This window comes from Takifugu flavidus, chromosome 15 (assembly GCF_003711565.1).
Source record: "Takifugu flavidus isolate HTHZ2018 chromosome 15, ASM371156v2, whole genome shotgun sequence".
Classification (NCBI taxonomy): Eukaryota; Metazoa; Chordata; class Actinopteri; order Tetraodontiformes; family Tetraodontidae; genus Takifugu; species Takifugu flavidus.
In genome coordinates, this window is record NC_079534.1 from 13,926,630 (window position 1) to 13,947,881 (window position 21,252).

At 42.6% G+C, this 21,252-nt stretch overlaps 2 protein-coding genes across 2 annotated transcripts; both read right to left on the reverse strand.

Moving 5' to 3' along the window:
* Positions 1-1,177: 1,177 nt before the first annotated feature.
* Positions 1,178-3,851, reverse strand: foxf2a (forkhead box F2a). Its single transcript, XM_057057379.1, has 2 exons — positions 2,388-3,851; positions 1,178-1,604 (listed from the first exon to the last, which is right to left on the reverse strand). Exons 1-2 carry the CDS (start codon positions 3,331-3,333, stop codon positions 1,432-1,434), a joined length of 1,119 nt encoding a protein of 372 aa, XP_056913359.1. The 5' UTR covers positions 3,334-3,851; the 3' UTR covers positions 1,178-1,431.
* A 585-nt stretch (positions 3,852-4,436) lies between these two features.
* foxq1a (forkhead box Q1a) lies at positions 4,437-5,638 on the reverse strand. Its single transcript, XM_057057380.1, has one exon. It carries the CDS (start codon positions 5,477-5,479, stop codon positions 4,655-4,657), a length of 825 nt encoding a protein of 274 aa, XP_056913360.1. The 5' UTR covers positions 5,480-5,638; the 3' UTR covers positions 4,437-4,654.
* Between the last annotated feature and the right edge of the window lie 15,614 nt (positions 5,639-21,252).

A 21,252-nucleotide genomic window follows, 5' to 3' on the forward strand; every position in this document is an offset into this window, starting at 1 on the left:
AATTAAATTGGATTTGATTTGATTTGGAAAAAAAAGTCTTACAAGTAGAAATGATTTTTATAGTCTTAACATCCAGCCTGAAAAGTTCTGATTATGGTCCATGTCTCCAGCTTGTCTCGTCTTTGGGAGGCTGTTCGAGCAGGTGCTTCAACTGACGCCCGGGTCGTGTCTACTGACCCCTGTCTGAAGTGATGGAACTCATCACTAATAAGCTTCTGGTATTTCAGTGTGAGCTGATAAAAGAGGACTGAAATGATTGATTGAGTTATGGAATTCCATCTTGCTGCTCAGTTGATTCTTAATAATCTCCAATGAGATTTCAAACCACAAAAGCAGTTGTGCGTTTCACACCCAGTGGTCAGTATCGGTATTACACATTTAAACTAAGACTCAAGGCATTGAACTGCTTCGTTTCTGATTTATGTTTTACGTTATTTTCCTTTTTACTCGTCATAATGTTGAGCAAAAGAGAACACAGCGTTCCAGGACAGGGGCCATTGGGGAACACTGCTTTTTAAATTGTGTAATAGAATTATTTAGATTATTAAATGAACAGACGTCCTGTCTCACGTTCTCAGCTCTGTTGCCAATTGAATCATTTCTTTAAATTCTATTTTTCGATAACTGCAACCTTTCATCATTTAACTCTTGTTTTTTTATGCACATCATTCTCATTAATATTATTAGGGGTATTGTTAAAATCGTTGCTATTATTGTTAGTAGTAGTAATTGTAATAGTAGGCGTGGTTATTTGGAAACAACTATTTCTACTATTACAAGGAGTGCTTGTGATATCAGCTGTACTTGTCATTAGCACCAATCTACCAATAGATGGCAGCAGTGTCGCATGATATTTTATGCACTCCCGACCTAAAACATCTTTAAAATCGTGTTTTTCCTCAAATTGTTTGAAAGAAACACGTTAAACCAATAAAACAAAGGGGCAACTACTCATTTGAATTGTGTAGAATTTATATTATTATCTTCAATGTAGAGATTTCTGTTGATTTTTTTTTCTTACAATAGAATCAAGCATTTTGGGGGGGGGGGAAATAAACACATAAAATAAATAAAATAAAATACAAATAATATTTTGGTGTCGTAGTGGAATAATGATGTGCAAATATGAATGCAGTTGCAATTTTGTCAAAGAAAATCTGAACTTTTTAAGCATCAGTAATTCTCTTAATTCTTTTAATGTTTTACACAGAAAATCGGCAACAGTTTCATAAATTTCAGGAAAGAAAATTAGCTGGATAAAGCTTATTAATTCAAGCACCTCAATATGGGGATAATGTTTGATGTAATCAGGCAAAAAGCCTTATCTCCACTGGGGGAATAAAAGAATTGAAGTGTCTTGGCTTATAAGGAAAACTTGTCTCAGAAATGTTGAAATCCTCCCGGATGAGGCTCGATTTGTCGCCGCTGTTGTCACATGACGCACGGCTTCACGTCCTGATAGACGCCCTGGTGACGGTGATGAAGCTGGTGGTAGTAAGACCCCCCGCTGCTGGCGTGAAGAGAGGCGATTCCGTTGAAATTCAGGAGGAATTCTTTCCGGTCACATGCGGGAACTGCGTGGCTGGAATATCGAGACAGTCCCACTGAAAGAAAATGACAAATAGTGTTGGTAGATTGATCCTGCAATAAATAATCCAATCCAATAAATAATAAATAATATCGTTATTTTTCAAACTCTGATGAACGTGTCCAGCGTGTATTATTATTATTATTATATTATTATTATTATTATTATTATTATTATTATTGTTATTATTATTATGTTGTTGTTGTTGTTGTTGTGTCAGTCAAGCAACTCAATTCTAGGAACTTTTTATAGGAAGGGAAAAATCAGGAGGAAACATTTTCATAGAGTGAATTAAAATATAATCAATGATTGATCATATTATTAATCATGAGATCCACACAATGTGCATCAACGAAAAGCGCACAAACAAATTTAATAAAGAAAATAATCACAACAAAATTGGAGATTTTCAGAATGATGTAATTTTCCTGTATTTTTTTAAGTTCTAGGATAAGGTTATGAAATTCCAGGCCTTGAATCCACGACGAACTTCGGACTGTTTTTAATGCTGGCACCACTTCTGTCGCTGAACCTTCTTTTTTAAATGAATGTTTCTACAAATGTGTCTTTTCCTGTACAGCATGTGCACTGCAAAAGCAAGAAAATACACCAATGCCAGGAAATATGGACACATCTTTTCGACTTTTGCATGAGTTAGGCTGAAGCTGCCAGGCCCACATTTCTGGCCCTGCAGTTATCGCAAACACATGGGTGCAGCTTTGACGGGCATTTTCTCTCTTCCTGTTATGGTGCAATCGCGAAGACAAATATTGAGTCTTGCATACAATTCAATTCCTACCTGAGATGTCTGAACCTGAGTCCCGTGCGCTGTGGTGCAGGTAGCCCTGGTCCAGACAGTAGGATGACACCCCGCTGTGCGCAGCAGCAGAAGCGGGGCTGTTTGCTGACAGCGACGGCTGTTTAATGTAAGATGACATCCCAGGTGAGCTCCAGTGGGAGGCTGCATTTGCATACGGACTCTGGCAGTCCAACGTGCCCGCCATCGCTGGAGAGGATTGCAGGGGGCTGTTGCTGCTGCTGTCCGGGCAATAATCCGCATTAGGGGCTATCTGACCGGCGGTCGCGTACGGTGGCCCGGAGCCCGTTGGCATATGTGTTACGTGATGTCCATCGAAGCCCCCTGCCATAGTATTCCCCATCAAATCTATGTTGTAGCTGTTGTGACACGACGGGGCCTGAAAGTCGAAGTTTTGCGGCAACATGGAAGTTCCGAATCCAATCCCGCTCATCATCCCGTAGAGAGGCTTCAGAGCCTGGCATTTTCTGCGGAACCCCCGCGGTCTGCGGCGAAATGAGCCCTCCTCGAACATGAACTCACTGCTTGGATCGATGGTCCAGTAGTGTCCCTTGCCTGGTCTCCCGAGGCCCTTGGGGAGCTTTATGAAACACTCGTTGAGAGACAGGTTGTGCCTGACCGAGTTCTTCCATCCTTGATACGAGCCCCTGAAGAATGGGAAGCGGGCCTGCAGGAAATGATAGATTTCACTCAAAGTCAGCCTTTTACTCGGCGAACTCTGTATCGCCATCACAATCAGGGCGATGTATGAGTATGGAGGCTTTTCGGGGCGTCTCAAGCCGGAATTTCCTTTTTTCCACTGAGTCGATGAGCCCTGTGTGTTCTCCATCACCGGCTGCGCGCTCTGCAGAGCAGCAGTCAGGACACCGGCCGCTGGACTGGAGTGCAAAGGATTATCCAGATGTTGCTTGGTGCTCGCCGTCGCCATGGCTGCGCCTCTGCTGTAAGAACTGTAGCAATTTTCTATTTCTGTTAATCACTATTACAGATTCCCTGATAGCTAAAACACAACGAGACTATCTGCGATGCTGGTCGCGCCTGAAACCACGAAGATCAAGAAAAACACCAGCCGCTGCTCCTCTTTTCCTCCCTCTGTCCATTGCTGGCAATACTCCCACAAGAAAGGGGAAATAAACGTCTTGCAGTTTGCTTGCGCATATCCCACCGGCCAAGCAAAACGCGACCACCTATCAATCCTCAAATCTTTGTCTCTGCCCCCGGATCCCCCCCTAAATCCCACCAAGAAATCGCCAGGAACTATAATTCCCTCCCCATCTGGTCCGGGTCCAGACTAGAAGCCGGACAGGGCGCAGCGGAGTAAGATAAATCTCCTCCCACGGCTCACTTTCCAAAACAATTGGGGAAAAGCCGAGACGCGTTCGAGGAGGAGAACTTTCGAAATCCGCGTTGAACAACTGACACCTGCGCATGCGTCACAGAGCAGGTGTTATTTAAAAGGTTAATTCCTGCAGTGATAATTTGTTGGAATCTGGATTGGAAAGGATCGTGCCAGCCATCTGTGTCTCTTGTGTCTTAAATGGACCCTTAAAGCCCCCCAAACCGAAAAAAAAATCGAACAACTGCCGTGCGTAATTTTGCGCATAAATAGGCATATCATCATGAAGGGCGTGAAATACTTTCTCATAGAATGTTGGAACACGTTCTATTCCGACATCAAACTAGTGAACCCGCTGCGTTCAGGATGCGCAGCTGCTTTAAAGGAAATTTACTTTCTAGCCCCAGAAGAATGGGGCTTGCATGGAAGACGTTTCTTCCTATTGTGGCTTCCAGTTGGCTTCTCTCGGGATATTTTGTACAAACCCCTTCCTCCGCGTTTGTGGTGACTGAGGCGGCAGCTATTTGCAGAGCCAGACACAAAACATAAATATCGGTTGCCTGTCCGGCTTTTCAGGAATACTGGAAAGTAAACACTGCATGTAAGTATGGGATGATTCCTGCGTCATTTATTAAATCAGAAAAAAAGGTCACGGTGGCCTTTTTTTCATCCAAAGCTAAATAATAAGACGAAGAGAGTTAGCAATAGTTTTTATTTTCTTGACAAGTCATGTTTGCGGTGACAGGAGTTAAAGTGCATGTCAACGAGTTCAGTAACATTTAGAGCATAAATTAATCAAACTTTGGTGACCGGAAATGGGTAGAGGTACGGAAGACAATTACGCATTCCCAACGCCTGCATTTCCATCAGTGCTCCGACTTCAGGTTAAAACATCGGAATAAAGAGTCTCAGTTCATTTCTGATGCGGTGACGTTGTGTACGTGAGGAGGCCACTGTTGCGAAGGTCTGACACACGCACGTCGTCAATTGCACGCGTTGGTTTGACGTTTGAAAAAGAGGCGTGCGCGCCGGAAGAGTTCATCATCGGTTCAAAGTGGCACCGCCAGGTGAAGGCAGATCGGGCTGACAAATGGCGTCCTAGTGGGTCTCTCGTGAAGGGCTTGCTGAGGATGCTGTCTATCGTGAATGAACTCGTAAACTTGCCGCACGCGTCAGTCTCTGGAGCAGGCGAAGAAGGCGGCGCAGCCTGCTGCTCTGCGCGCGACGACTCCGTCTTGAGTTTCTTGTCAATGCGCTTTCTCCTGCGCCGGAACACTCCATCAGCAAAGGTGTACTCACTGTTGGGATTCAGCATCCAGTAATTGTCCTTTCCCCAAGGTCTGGACGGGTCGCGCAGCACTTTGATGAAGCAGTCGTTGAGAGACAGGTTGTGTCGAACAGAGTTCCTCCAGCCCGTGTAGCTGCCTCTGAAAAAAGGAAACTTCTGCATAAGGTAGTTGTTGATCTCCGCCAGAGTCAGGCGTCCAGAGCCGGAGTCCCGGATTGCCATGGCGATGAGGGCGATGTACGAGAGAGGAGGTTTGGGTCTCCGTGTGTACGGTTTAGACTTGGTGTCCACGGTGCACGGAGTCACGAGCGACGGGCTGTGCGCCACGCAGTCCCACTCTGACACCAGGTCCTCATCGGCAGAGAGAGGAGAGCGCGCGCTCCCCCGCGCATCTGCGCTCACCTGGTGTTTTTTATTGTAGTGGCCGCCGCACAACACCTCCAGCTTCATGTTTAAGGACGATGTCCTCCTCTTTGGTGACGGCCCGCACAGTAGATCTGCGCTTACAAGGGTGGACCTGAAGTGCGCGTCAAGACTGCGCGAATCCTGCGACGCGCTTGTTCGGGAACATACCTGTGCAGTCACCTGAACCTGGCTCACCTACAGACGTGTGTCAGCAGATTTTTATAGCCGTCTCACCTCGGGACCAACCCCAGAGGGCGGAGTAACACTACTGTAACAGATCCAAAGCGTTTAGATCGCATCGAATCGCGAACACAATTAATTAAAAAAACAAAAAAACACACACATTCTTTTTCTTTTCTTTTTTTAATTAAGACCTATTCAAAACTACATGGCGCTAGTTATATCTAGCTTCCAGATGTTTACCCGTGACTCCCTGGTAACATCTGGTAAACAACCGTTTCACCTGACACAACCAGATGGCGCAGGTTTGCTTTTTTACCAGGTGCGTGCGTGAGTGGATGGGTTACACGTGGGTACTGGTGCAGAAAAGCTGTTCTTATTGTAGTTTAGCTTCACTTTTGTTTTTAAATTCGACTCGAGCTACACATCTAAAGGCGTTTCTGTTATTAATAGTCAAGTATTCGAGCGTCTTATGGTAGATTATCCTCCATCTCCAAACCATCTGGTTCATTAAATTGTTATCTTAAATGACTCAAATATGGGCGCTTAATATTGTTATTTTCTCCTCCTTCTGTTGTTGATTGATTGTGTTACATCAGTGTCCAATAATGGGCTGTTAAAAGCATTCAAACTCCACCTGAAAACCAATTTAAATATAATTGTGGGGTGCTGCTGTGTAATGGTGGTTGAAATGGCTCTTAAGCTCTTCATACCTTCTACTGTGCTGTCTCTGAATATGATATGAATATCTCAAACACACAAAAACAACACAGAGGTTAAATAAAATGCTCAGAGCACTGAAACATCTTAATAAAACTATATCTGTCAAGGCCTCACAGATTTTACGACCTGTGTCTAGAACTTTCCTAAAAGGAATATTAAGAACTGAAAGGCCTAATCAAAACTATGTGTTTTCATAAATATTATTGAATCTGGTAAAATTCCACGCCTAACATTCAATTATTATTAATTGTTGGGCAATCTCTGGAGTTATGCACATCTTAAAGAACATTCTTATCAAATAAAATCAACCACTTTGACATGAGTCAGTTAGTTATAAGTTATTAAGGCTGTAAAGTCTTCAGAAATGGAGTTAAGAATTAATATCCTGTTTAATGATTTACAGCTAAAGTTACTTTTCCTTCCCGAATTCTTTTATTCTGTCTAATTATATAAAAACAAGCTGACCGTGAAGGTACCGGGTGACAGATGTTAACATCGAGTGCTCCTGCCTTTGATTTCATCTCCACGTTGCTTTTCTGCAGCCGTGATCAGATTAAAACCGAACCCATCACCTCTGTAAGAGCCGAAGAATGTGGCAGCGCTGCAGTGATGCGGGAATCATCAGCTGTCAAACACAGGAATCTTTAATCCTGACGTCCCCGAGTGGCTGCAGTCTCAATAATGTCAATCATGAAGTCCAACTAGGTTTAATCTCAAAACTACAAAAAAAAACCCAAAACAAAACCTCCCAATGGTCATCTGCTCATCCAAGGGGTTGATGTGCAGCAACAACAGGAATGTGTATCTTAGTAGTATTTTTGATATATTATATTATATCATGCTGAGCCTTCTTCCCCACTCAAGCAGTCGAGCTACAGGATTTATTCTCTATTTTGATGGAAGCTGCTGTATTTTGAGGGATCTGCATTAAAAGTAGGTCGTTTGGAGTGGATGTTTATATTTAAGACTCATGCAGAATTTCAGAAATGTAAACTGTTTCCACATACACACTGTGAACGCTCCGAGAAAAGCTTCTGCGTAAAGCAGTGAAGAACTCAAGCCGTTCCCTTTTTTTTTTGCGCATGTGAGATTAACTTGAGGAGTGTGTGAAGGTCTTTAGTGGCGAATCCAGAGGTCAAGAATAGAATCAAAATTTCAGGTTGATTCCAACATTACATCAAACTTTTAATGACAACCATGTGTTTATTATTGCTTTGCTAGCAGCTAATTATAGTGCATTGTGCTCAAACAGCCTCTCAGGTTAATTATGGTTTTGCACAAACATGTGTGTCATCAAGAGTCTGAATAATCACGTAAAGGCTTTGCTTGTTGTGTCATGTGTATCTGCTCGGTGCGGAACGCGGCGTTCTCCTCGTCTGAATGTGTTTCTGCTCATCTTGGCGTTTTCATTTCATCTCTGCAGACTCAGGATTTCACATACATGAGATGCAAATTAAAACATTGTAATCATCGTAATAAACAGGTTCTCATGTTCTTCATAAGGGGGAAAAGCGGCATTGGAAGGAGGAATGAAAGCAGGTCCTGGCATGTTCCTGTGTGGAAAGTTTCTATTTTTGTCTTGTATGTTCAGATTTAATAAAAAAACAAACCCCAAAAAAACACAATAACGTCCGAATACATGAGCAGAAACATACAGTTTTTGATATTTAAACTATATTTAAGTTAGGATCATAAAAAAACAGGCAGTGTTTAAATGTTCTATTGTTTTTTCCATCCCTAACTTTTAAATATATCCCCATTTAGAGCAAAGAAAGAGATCATAAAGAATAATTCAATTTAAAAAAACAAAGACACAATAACTGTAATAGTTATTTGTAAAAAACTGTCCTACCTTGAACAAACTCAAACATATATATATATTTTAAGGGAATTATGTGGAGTAATGAATAAATATATACTTAAAGGTACCCTTAAATAAAAAATATAAAATAGGAACTTAAATTTCATGGTTCAGTTGGGATCACTGTTGGTTATGAGACATCAGATAGTGAATATACATATATTCGTGTGTGTGTGTGTGTGTGTGTGTGTGCGCCACCTGTGTGAGGACACGATAAATAGAGGGAAACTGAGATGTTCTCCTCTTAGTGAAGCAGCTCTATATTTTTGGGATTAATTAAATCAACGACTTAATTCTTTATCTCATTTTGAGGAGGTAACTCAACATTTATGTTCACTGATGGTTTCAAGGAAAAAAAACCTGTGTTTTCTTCAATGATTCTAAATTTAAGGTTTTGAAACAATATTGGTGTTTGGGCATGATTCAAGAACTGATTGTCTGGAAAAACAGAATCATCAAAGTATGTTACTTAAATTTTATTATAATCGTAAGTGATGCATTGATTCAACATGAAATGTCGTTTAATACATGCATGTTCTTATTTTAAAGTCTGCCATCATGTTGGTGAACACCAGGCTCATCATGGCCTGCCCTTGCTCCCCAGTGGACCTCACAGTTGGTGCCTCCAGAACACGGCCACACTAAAGCAGAAGAAAAAAGAAGCCGAAGCTGTAAATAAACAAGTCGTGTTCTCTCTTGTCTCCTTCTGTGAGCAGCTTTTGTTGCCACAACAAAGACGTCTGTCAAATTTGATTCGCACGACATGCAGAAGTTCAAAAAGCACGCTCAGGCCGCAGTAATCAACGCTGGGGCGCAGGACGGGCTTAAAATACCAAGAAAACAGGGCGGTCTGCACACTGACTGAGCACCTTCTGTAAACTGAAACACGATATTTCACATTTATAGACGTATTTGCTAAGAATGTAGTGTAATTCTGCAGCTCTGCACCCTGATATTATGCCCTATATTATATCCCAAACATCTCCTCACTGGTCTCCAGTGGACCTGGTTGGCTTTATCGTTCCTCTCGTGTGACTTGAAAAGCTGGTTTTAATCAGACTGACACCCAAACTACCCAGGAGGACACATGTAAATCAGACAGCATAAACATTATGACATTACCCATAAGTCACTTCTTTAATCTGGGGCTGGGGGGGGCGTCCTCCCTGATTTTGGTTAGTTTAGACACTTTTGAACTATCCATTTCTCCAGGGCGACACAAGTTCAGCCCTTTTTCTTTATTAATGCTTGTTTTTTTTTGCTGAAACCTAAATACAACAGAACCTCTTTCGATATTTTATGCGTCACAATGTCAGAAGCTGTTTTTCATACTTGTCTCTAACTCATATTTAGCAGAGGTGCAGATCTGCTGCCTCTGTCTAAACAACAGCATCCTTAAACACGTTGATGCGACCTACAACAGCCCGTTGGAGTTAAATATTCTGGGCCGCCGCTGCTCTGAGCATGCTCGACTCGTTTTTCCTGCCTTCACGCCTACATGCTTCATTTGTGGAGGGTTCAAAAAAAAAGAAAAAGGCCAAGCGTTCTCCGATAATATCTCTGTCAGCATGTCGGCTGGACCTGTTTGGGTTATGTTGAAATGGCAAAGAGAGTGAGAAAGATGACAAAGGGGCGTGCGTGCGGATGGGAGAAATACCTCCAGGTGGGTGCATGTGCAGTGCTGGCTTTGCACAAACACCACACAGGTTAATCAGTACACGCCTTTATTTCCACAAAGCCCTCAAAGAACACCTTGTCAGGGAGATTTAATGCGCTCCAGATAATGCTCATAATCTTTATCTCAGCTGGTGTAATAGGTTTTACCACTGTCGGCCTTATCGGTAAAACTCGGATGGAGCTGCCGACCAATAACCTTACCATAACTCCGACATACATTTATAATTGTTTACACCCGTGGGAACTTTATAACCTTTGTTTCTGGACAGTAAAACTTTTGGGAGATAAATCAATGGAGTTATTGAGAAGTTTTCATTTTTTGTGTGGTCTCAGTCAAATTCCATAAACACGTCTCCCAGGTGGTCCATGTGTGTGTGTGTGTGTGTGTGGTGTGTGTGTGTGTGTGTCTTGGTGAGTGGCGGTTTAAGCCTGTGAACGTGTGGGTGCTTTCAAGAAGAGAGAGAGTGCACGAAGGCAGCCACCGACGTGTCCCACAAGACTAAAGGCAATTTGACAGCTGAGTTACACCATATTTACTTCCCAGCCATGTGCTCCTGGTCAGAGCTCCTCTGAGCTGTGGCTCACACACTGGAGCTCTGGTTGGCTCCCACCACGACTGGTGGGAGAAGAATCTGATGAAAACGGTCACACAAACTCATATTCATGAATAGCTGACACAACCCCCCCAGAGAGAGTAACGCTTTATTGGCTTTGTTGATTAAAACTTATCTTAAGATGTTTCAGCTAATTTCCAATCTGCTGTTCTATTATTTATTGCACCCTTCAACGTATTATGTAACAGCCTGATATCCAGTGCCTGTTGACCTGTCAACCGCTGATCTTGCATATGTTAACGGAGATCAAGTTGAGCCTGCATTTCATTTCGGAATGTGCTGCGCTCACTGTGGTCACCATCTTTTTTTAGTGCGAGCTCCCAGTGGTCCAACCAATGTCGCGGTGATGTTCAAGTCAAGAAAAACACATGAATCACAACAGAAAAGCAGTTACCAAGTTGTGGGTTTGTGATCCAGTGCGTATCCGATGACCTACATTAGTGCAATTAAACCGTTATATCCTGATTTTACAACATTATATGATCCTGATTTCCAAGTCAAAGTTTGAAACCATCACAACACAACAACAGTTGTTTCACTACAGCAGTAAAAGTTGGGGGTGTGCCACCGTGCCGGGGCCAGATCCTGATAGTGAGTCTGTGTAAAGGGTAAGGTAGCTGGTTGTTTTTATGGTCTGGGACACCACGGCATCCACAGGAGGTGGCCCAGATCCCAGAGAGCCCCCACAGTCCATTTTGTAAAGAAAAATAATAAATTTGCCATTTATCAATAATAAATTAACAGTACAGCAGCGTGTGTTAGTGGTGCGTTTATGACCGTGCTGAATGAGTAAACTCATAATGAAACTAAAATAACAGTGTTAATTATTAATATGCAGATAAATGCATTCAGTTTCTGACATATTTGTCCTTGGTACAGTCCAAGTTACTGTAGATATTACAGCCATTAAAAAGGTCAAAAGTTCAAGAAAACATCGGAAAGTTGCACGAGATTCCTGATCGAGCAGCTCTCAACCAAATGTTCACCTCCAAATAAAAACATTCTGCCTTGATTGACAGGAAAATAACTCTACCAGCAGCTCTGAGATGTTTGCATAAACCAGAATATGCTGAAAAGTCGATCTGAGCCAGCAGATTTTGACCAGGAGAGGCCAGAAAGACTGCAGCAGCACATTGTGAAGCTGCTTTTGTGCAGCCCAAGACCAGCGTTACGACGAGCGTTCTCACCAGCAGCTGCCTGTGGAGGAGCTTTCCCACATCCTCAACGTGCCCTGTAATTTCGGCCACTTTGACGTTTGACGGCGTCCGACGTATTGACACATGTCACTTAGAAGAATGTGGCCGGGCCACACGTCTCGCCCATTTTGAGGATGCGCCTAAACACGAGGGGGAGAAAGTCGCTCGACCGCTCGTCCTCTTGTAGGGACAGGCAGCTTTAGCTCGATCACGTGAGGAGCAGCGGTGGTGCATGAAGAATCGGCCACCTTTCCTCCGCTCACACATCTGCTCGCAGGGCATTTCTGGGGACGTCTGCAGCAAAGCACGTTCAGAATGTCTCTGTGTGGGGTGTGTGTGTATGAGGGGAATGTACACTGCATGAAATGTGATCTCAGAATTTTCCCTCCATTCCTCTGAGGTTAGGAGAAGGATTAGAACCACATGCGGCACTTCAGGTTAAATCAGAACATGAGAACACATCCTGAGAATCAGGACGATGGCAAAGTCACAATTCCATCCGAAATGCTTTGAGATTAAAAACAGTCCTGTGCAATTACACCAAATGAGTGAGGGAATTTGTAAAATGTCTCAGCATCATTCGTGTTCTTTGATTACAAGCTGTCACCAACATGTTTCTAGCACTAAAAAGTCCCCATAAGGCACATTACAGTGACAGATCACACCGTGCCAGTGCGTGCGAGACTGTGCTTCACCCTCTGTAATGAATCACTTAAGATCCATCTAATCAGCAGCCCATAATGCCACAAATCCCATCATAAAGATGTTAGTCAGACGTCTCTCTAAACAGTTCTGATAATACGGTCTAAGCAAGGTTCATGTGGGCGACGCTGAAGTCCGATGATGGGTGATTTATTTATATTTTGCACTCATAATTACAATCCAGCAAAGTAAGTTGACGTATCAAGTCCCCGAAGAGACTGAAACAAGCAGACGTGAGAGTTTAATCTGCGGGATATGACTAAAAGCACAATAATTTCTTTAGTATGCTTTCAATAAAGCACAAAAATTCCCAAGTGATTATATAAAATCCTTCTCCAATCACACCAAAGGCACGTTTAATTCTTCCCCGTAAATGCAGACTTACTAAATTTGCTTTATGTAAACACAACGTGCTGCTGGGGAGAAAAAAAACCCTGAGAAACACTATTGTTTTCTGCAGAACAGCCTTATTTTCAGTTTGTAATCTGCAGAATCTCTCAGCCCACTTCAGTGACTCGCCCATCAGTTGTTTCAACACAGGGAAGGTCAGGATCGGAGACGCTCTGCGGAGGACCGAGTTTACCTTCGTCAGGAAACTGGCAGTGGGACAACTGGTGAAGGGATGTTTTCTTTACTACACCCAGGGTTTGTCGGGAGAAAAGAAAAGGCGGGTCGGGGCGAGGTCAAAGTTGAGATGGGTGAATTTCGACTTGGGTCCGGCTCAGGGTGGTTTGTGGTTTGTCTTTTACTTTCAGCCAAAACTGGGCGATGACAGAAGTCACGATTCCCTCGTAATTTCTGTGTTTTATGTATAGTTAGCAAAAAAATATATAGTTTTATATAGTTAGCCAAAAAATATCTTTTTTGCAGGTTCACGTGCTTTTCAGAGACTTATAAAGTCAGTGAATGGAAATAATTACAACTGTATAATTGTAACACAACGTATAACATCTGTGATCCTGATGATTTGGTTGAAACATTTGATTATTTATTCAGTCTTTCTGTTGTTTTTCTGATGAAATGTGGCATTTTTAGGCATCATTGAAACTATTCCGCGATCATAAATGACACCAAAATCACCAGAATTTGCTGACGGGTCGTGTTTAATTCTGTGGATCTGGCAGTGACTTCTTTAATAAAGGTTAACGGAGATCATGATCTTCTGGGAACTCCAACGAGGAGCGTGAACTTGTCCCTTCCACACAATGGAGGTCCGGAGCGAGGCGAGATGAAAGCGTTTCCCATCCCCTGACCTCCCGTCAGACCACATCTGCTGCATTACTGAGCGGGAACAAAACAGAGGCTTTTGTAATCTGATCCCGCTGCAGCATCAAACAACTGGTACCAACAAAGCAACAAGCCACGAGGTGGAGCGCCACAAAAAGAGCAGGAAAAGAGGCCAGACTCACGCTGCGGGGCCATTTTCTCTGTTCCATTTTTTAAAATTGACCTTCGGGCCAGTTCATCACAAGGAATGGAAACATGGATTCTCCCTTTTTGGCACAATATTTTTGTCTGGAATGAAACTCTTGTTGCTTTTGTTCTCATGAATGAATGCAGATAAATTGTTTAACGTGTGTGGGAGGACGCCGTAAACATGCTACATGACGCATCGTGACACATGAAGCCTCTAAGAAAACACTTTTGTAAATCCTGGGCTGTTTGGACACAATAAACAAGCTGTTCAGTAATGAAAGAGGACGGCCGGAGGAGAAAAAACAGGGCGCACGTTGCACTAACTAAAAGCTGTTTTCGGCTGTGTTAAAAATAGCAGCAGGTGTGTTGTTATGTCTTTTTACTCGCTGCACCTGAAATAGACATAAAGCTTAGACAAAGTATTGAGCACAACCCAATGGTGAGGTGATGTAATCTCTTTATGACCTTTGGTAGATGAAAGATGATCCTTTAAACCTGTTAATCGTGCAGAGATTTACGCAACCTGAATGTTTTTTTTCCCAGGAAAACTGTAATAACTGTGGCTGGAGAACTTTTAATCATCATTTAAACACATGCTGAGCAGCTTCTCGTGAGTTTAAACAAGAAAATGTTGTAATATTGTTTCAGAGCTATTCAAATGTCTAATTTTAATCAAAACAACTCCTTAAAACCTGTTTGACATATATTTAAAAGCGGCAGTTTGTCAGGGCAGCGCTAGAGGAATAAAAGCTGCTGGTTAGGGAGAGGCTCATATCCAAACACTCCAGCAGTAACATTTAGGCATTTACACACGGCCCTGGAATTCCTGGTCTCGGTGCATTCTTATGGGGATTTTGGAGGCTCACTTAATACACTGACTGATGAGTAAAACACAATGTCATGACAGGGCCCATAGTTAACAGTAATAATGACTAATGTCTCAGTGGAAGGGAATTCTGCGCTTTAGAATCTGTGTTGACGTGGGTGATTCCTGTCTGGCACGCGATGTGGGCTTAGGTACATAAACAAGCCCGCGCCTGGCTCTGCCCGAGGATCGCCTGCACTCCTTCTGAGGCGGAATCCAAAAACTCGGTGCAGGTGAAGACCGGCTCCATGTACCTGAGTCTGCAGACCTTTGACCTTTTTCCTGAACATGCCCCGAATTAGCAGGGAGGTCTGATATATTAGTCATTAACGAACATAAAAAAAATGCAGTCATCAGCCTTTCTGCAGCTCTCTGCTCATTCTCAGGTCTTGTGTAACAGCTCAGATAAGTACTGAAACCATTCATAAGAACTTTTGTCTGCCTCTTTTACTACAGTACTGAGGTCAAGAGGTCGCATTAGAGCATAAAAAAAATCACCTGACGTGGACAGCCTGTCATAGAGTATTTAGAGATAAGATTAGAATCCACAATAAGTCATTTATTTTCCTTCGGCCTGTTTATCTGGTCGTAAGACTGGATTCATATCAAGCCTGCCTAGGTTAACCTTTAATTTCTATTTATTTTAACATGCGGGGCTTTTCCGTAAATGATGATTTAATATCTGCTTTACAGCCCTGAACACAAAATCACTGTGGATCCTGAAACAGATCTCACCTGGGCTGTTCCCTGCAGCCTCTGATGAACCACACAAAGTAGAAGCAGCTGCTGTGAACTCGTAACAATAATCTACGGTTGTCTGATTTAAGGTGTAGTTTCATCAATAACAAGTCGTCTTTGACAGCGGAAAAGTGGAAAGAGCTAACTATTAAATACAGCTAAGCATGCGTTATTAGGGCATAACTCGGACTTTAGTGAAATCAAATATTATTGACAGCAATTGATTATTTTATCCTTTATTATGTTCATCTTAACATAATTGCTTCATTGATTAAATCATGTAAATCTGTCTCTCACAGTGAGTGTGCCTGTCTGTGTGTGTGTGTGAGAGAGTGAGAGAGCAAGAGAGAGAGAGATAGACAGATAGAGAGAGAGAGAGGGTCTCTTGGTAACTATTTTCACAGCTGAGAGCAACAGAGAGGCCTTTCCACACCTCCCAGCAGCTGTGTTCTGCACAGTCACACTGCAGAGGCGCAGCAGTGGTCCCCACCTCTGACTGTCGGGGCCACGCTGGGACGTAAAAATAAAGTCGGGAGGAATTCCCCACTTTCAAACTGAGACTCTTCTTATTTCAGCTTCCTCGGGCTTTTGTATTGACAGCAACACGTGTTATTTACTCCAGCCAGAGTTAAATGATAACATGTTTAATATTTGAATAGATGAGAAACATTCAAAGTGAAGTCAAAGTCAGTTTTCTGTAGTGCTGATCGTTCCATGGACTCTTAGTGTTTCTGATGCATCAGGAATTAATCAATACTGCCAAAGTCATAAGATGTGCTTTGAATTTAGTTCGATGATTGAAACACTGGAAACATTTACTTCCAGTTTTACGCACACATTTGAGCTCAACACCGCCCCCTACTGTCAACATCAGTCACTAAAGAACCAAGAAAATTCTCCAAAAAGTGACATGCGCGGGTTATGACATTATGCTCCGTTAAAGTGTTACAGAGGCCCCATAACACAAAAGCAGGGTATATTTTTGTAGTGCTAAAGTTATCTCCATGGCAACCAAACACAAAACTATACAGACCTCTGGGAAAACTACATGTTGGTATTGGCCAACATGTGCATTTAAAGCAGTCTAGAAGAGTTATATAACGTATAGTTAGTACAGTCGTATCAAGAATAATATGAACATAACATGTAAGGGTGACATCATGTGACGCTGCAAACTTAATATCTAATTCATCCCTTTAACTACGTAAGGTTTAAAAATTGTAATAATTTGCTCTTAAAATAAATATTTTCAAAACTGACAACTAATATTTTAAAATGCTTTTTATTAAGATTCATTCTGAAAGCATGAATCAAATATTTATTCACATATGGGAACACATTTGTGTTTTTGACCTTCCAGACGGGGGGGGTCACACATTAAGATGAATCCCTGCACAGGAGCTCTATTCTTCTCTATCTCACTGCCAATGAACATTCTTGGAGCAAATTCCTCCAGGTTGTTCCCACTGATGTTAACCAAGTCATTTAATCTCACACCTTGGTGTTTCCCTGCTCCGCCAGTCTGCAGCATGTTGCTCTAACCGAGGTTCTTAATAACAACACGCCGCTGTTAAAAATACAGCCGGCTCGCAGGGGTCTTAACATTTGAGCAGGACAGAAAGCTCTAAGTCTCCTTTAATGGAAGGTCAATATTAGTGTAAAGTTCACAGTTAGTCCTTTTCATTTTACACCTTGAAGAGTGTAATTGCAGCGGTGCAAGAATTAATGCCGTGTTATTGTGTTTCAAATCTCGTCCAGCGGTCTGAATCCTCAACCGAGGAACATAAAATAGCAAACAGGCCTTGCACGGTGTTTGACCTTTGGCCCCTGGTTTACTTTGCAAATTCATAGATGACCCTCCATAGACGCTGGGTCCAAATGGACTCGAGAGATAGCTAGATAGCTAGATAGCTAGATAGATAGATAGATAGATAGATAGATAGATAGATAGATAGATAGATAGATAGATAGACAGACAGACAGTGGACCGACGGGCGGGACCGTGGACCGACCGTGGACCGACGGGCGGGACCGTGGACCGACGGGCGGGTGTTCCAGACACTCCAGCAGCGACGTTTCGGGGCATCCGTGCCGGTTCCGCCCACAGACGCCCCGACCCAGAATGCCAGGTTTGGTTACGTTGTCCATGTTTCAGTCTCTAAGCGCTGAGAAAAGCGAAGATCTGGTCTGAAAGTCATTTTCATCCGGGAGTCCCTGAGTCTCCGGGGTAATTAAACCGGGCCCGATATGTGTTTACCTTTACTTCCAGGCCTTTTGATACTTGCCGAGTAACCACAGCTGACGAAGGGATCGATGGGCAGATAAGGGAGGCGAATGTGTGGAACTGTGATGCACCAGAGGAACCTGTGGTATCAAAGCACGGTATCTGCTTGGAGAAGGATTGAGCTTCTTATCACAACAAGGACCCTTCCTCTGCCTCGTACAGTCAAGCTTGTGGGTGGTCCCAGAGCTTAGCGCTGGAACAACAGTGCCAAGCTGTTCCAAGAAGACGTGGGATACATTGAGAACGCCTCATTTCATCCAGATAGGAATCACCCGATTACCTCGATGGGACTGATAAGGCCAGCCGACACGAGGCTCGGTTCCTTAAAATGAAGTATATGAAATGTTTGTGGTGATTCTGGAGGGGCGGCATGCATTACCAAGATTTAAGTGATTTCAGAGATGTAAGTTTCAAATCCCGCTTATTCATTCCATGCCCATATCTGTATTTCACAGATGTGTGTGTGTCCCATCCTGGAGAGGTAACCAAGGGAGGATGCGCTTGCCTTAAGAGGGCAGAGGACGACGGCACGCTGCTCTCCATCCGACATGGCTGACTTGGACCCGGACCAGGACCTTTGCAGGAGTTCAGGAAAGAAGAAAAAGGGGTGTGGCCCCGTCTTGTCTACCCCATTTCCTGCCTTCCACACCAGCTCTAATTGGAAATTTGGGTGGCCGTGTTTATTTACACGGTTGAAATGCAGAAAGGTTGTATTTATATTTTCATGGTGTGTTCTCAGCAGTGCTGTGTTACATAGTCTTCCCCTGAGAACGCTCTGGGAGAGTTGGAGCAGTGACGGGGAGCCCGCTGGTTAGGGTGTGTGTGTGTGTGTGTGTGTGTGTGTGTGTGTGTGTGTGTGTGTTATCAGAATTGTGTCTCCGGTTATCAGAAGGAAAGAAACAAATAAATAAACACACACTATAAAAATTCGTCTGATTTGGAACCTTTTTTTTAATGCATCAAATGCAAAGTTAACATTCATTGAGGCACAAATGTATCTGCAGCTAATTGCTATTGTCATTTGCATGTTTGGGAACACACACACACACGCACACACACACACAGGCTCTGTTCAACCACATGGAAATGGTAGCATTTAAGCTCTACTGATACTTTAGATACAGGAGAGACAACATTTTATAAACACGTTTATTGGACTATAAAGCAGATCAATATAGAGCAGATGTGCTACTTCTGCAGGATGACCTGGTGTAAAATACACATTAAACAAACTTTGATCAATATTTCCGTGCGTATGCATTATCCCACAGGGTGAAAGTAGGATTACCTTGCAGAGGTGGACTAGTCTCCATAGCAACCAACAACACAAGCATTATTAAAATTGTCCATAGTCATTTTGTTATTGCAACATTGCGTAATCTGAATGCACAGCATGCGTTTATGTCCGTATCAGGTAAATCTGGTCACATATGTGCATAAGCTTTTATATAGTGGGTCCCTCTTTTATAGGGCTGCTCCCTTGTTGGCCCCTACAGGCCTCTCAGGGCCCAAATGTATAAAAGTTGCCTTTGGATGAGCCGTGAGTGAGTGGCTGCTACGTGTGTTTAACATTCAGACCAGGAACTGTTGAGTGGCAGAAGGCAGAGCTTTCTAGTCAGGCCACGGGGACTAGACTCTGGATAAAGTAAACACACACACACACACACACCACACACACACACACAGGGATCTGTCCCTCTCCTCCCTGCCCGTCAGCTGCAGACCACACACCCAGACCACACAGAGACTGAGAAACAGCCTGAGTCACTCTCACGCAACGCAGACCAGTGGCTGTCACGCTGACCACCGCTGCTTCTCTGTCAGCGCTGGATCGACGTGTCAATACACGCACAAAGCTTCAGACATCTGTGTTTGGAAAGACTCAAATGGAAAAGGTGCAAGACAGATTCCTCATCAGACTTCTGAGCATGAACACATAATTGGGTCTGGAGATAAAGTGTGTGCGTGTGTGTGTGTGTGTGTGTGTGTGATTGTATATCTGAGTAGTGGAAGCCACGTGAGTGACCAAAGGATTGGTGAAGGTTATGCAACCAAAGTCAACTCCCATAGGAAAAATCTGAGAATGTATGCAGAGAATCCATACAGTATTTCCAGTGGCTCAAACCCAGATGTAACCAGTGTTGTGCCGCCCCCTGCCGGTCATTTACTTAACTGCACATGCAGCACGAACTTTGGCTGGAGTAATTTGTAATTATCTGGTATTAACGTCAATTAAGGCAACTTAGATTACATAGAGAAAGGTTTATGTTTACTGCTATGGATGCTTCAGTATAGTATTTAATTTGAATCTGATCATTTTCCAAAAACTTTGTTTACTTTTCTTATGGGAATTTTATGCTGTCCTTGGTAAAACAGAATGACTGTTTCCAGCTCATCATCAAGTGAAATTATAGGATAAATGTGTTCTAACAGCAGGATTACAAGGCAGAATCAGCATGACCTCGATCGATGAATCACACCATTTCCCCCTAATTTGCTTCTGCTTAAATAACAATAACAGATCATCAGTAGGTCTGAACATCTGCTGCCTGATCTGTAGCATTAAGGACAATTATTGCCAATTATTCTTCTTTGTTTTGACCAATTGCTGTGTTTTTTCCCACAAAACTCAATCTTTTTTATCACAATATTAATTTTACGTCACCTACCACCTTACGTCTGTGCTTGATTCTTGTGTTTGCTGAAATATTTGGAACTCTTTCAAACACATCACAAGATATTTAAATTGAAACATCAGTGTTGCATTTTAATGTTTGACTGGTTGAGTAATGTTCAGCATTATTATTTTCTAAAACCACATAAGCGTTACATTCAAATAAAGGTCCTGGCAGTGATGGCTTATTTACAGTAGATGGGGAAAAAATGAGAGGCCTGAAATATGATGTGGTTTCCTGCTGAGAGGGAAATGCCTCAGTGCTTTTGATTTATCCAAAAAAACCAAATCTGACTCATTTTGCTTCCTTTGAAACTGAATTCGATTCTTTGTGTTTATAGTCGATCAGTTCAGCTTGAATTCGACCATGTAAACTCCTTCAGTTCAGCGGTAAAAAGAATAAAGTGTGGATTTGTTCAGACTATAAGATCTTTTTACATTCTTCTCTGTGTCCACTTTAAATGCAAAAGTTATTTTGAAACTTCTCTTTTCATTTGAAGCGCTGATGTAGGTGGGGGACTTTAGTTCCGTCCAGCGTCCACCCACCAACATGCAAGTGTAGCGTTTCTCACAGAAAAATCAACTGAAGGAAAGTTTCACACGTCACTGACTGACGGCATTTTAGAGGCAAAGAAATGGTCGGTGGAACAGAAACTACGGTACATATTAATCTGAAACCTAGAACGAAATGATCCAAATTGTCCTTTGGATCTGCTTTAAGTTGTGTTTTAAAACTAACGGTCATCTGGTGGTCAAAGACAACATGACTTTAAAAGCTTTGAATGGAAATTCCAATCAGAAACAGTCATTAAATAAAGATTGTATGGAAAAATGTAATTTTCTGTGGCAAAAACGTGCAGATTCCACAACAGCAACACATGAAATATA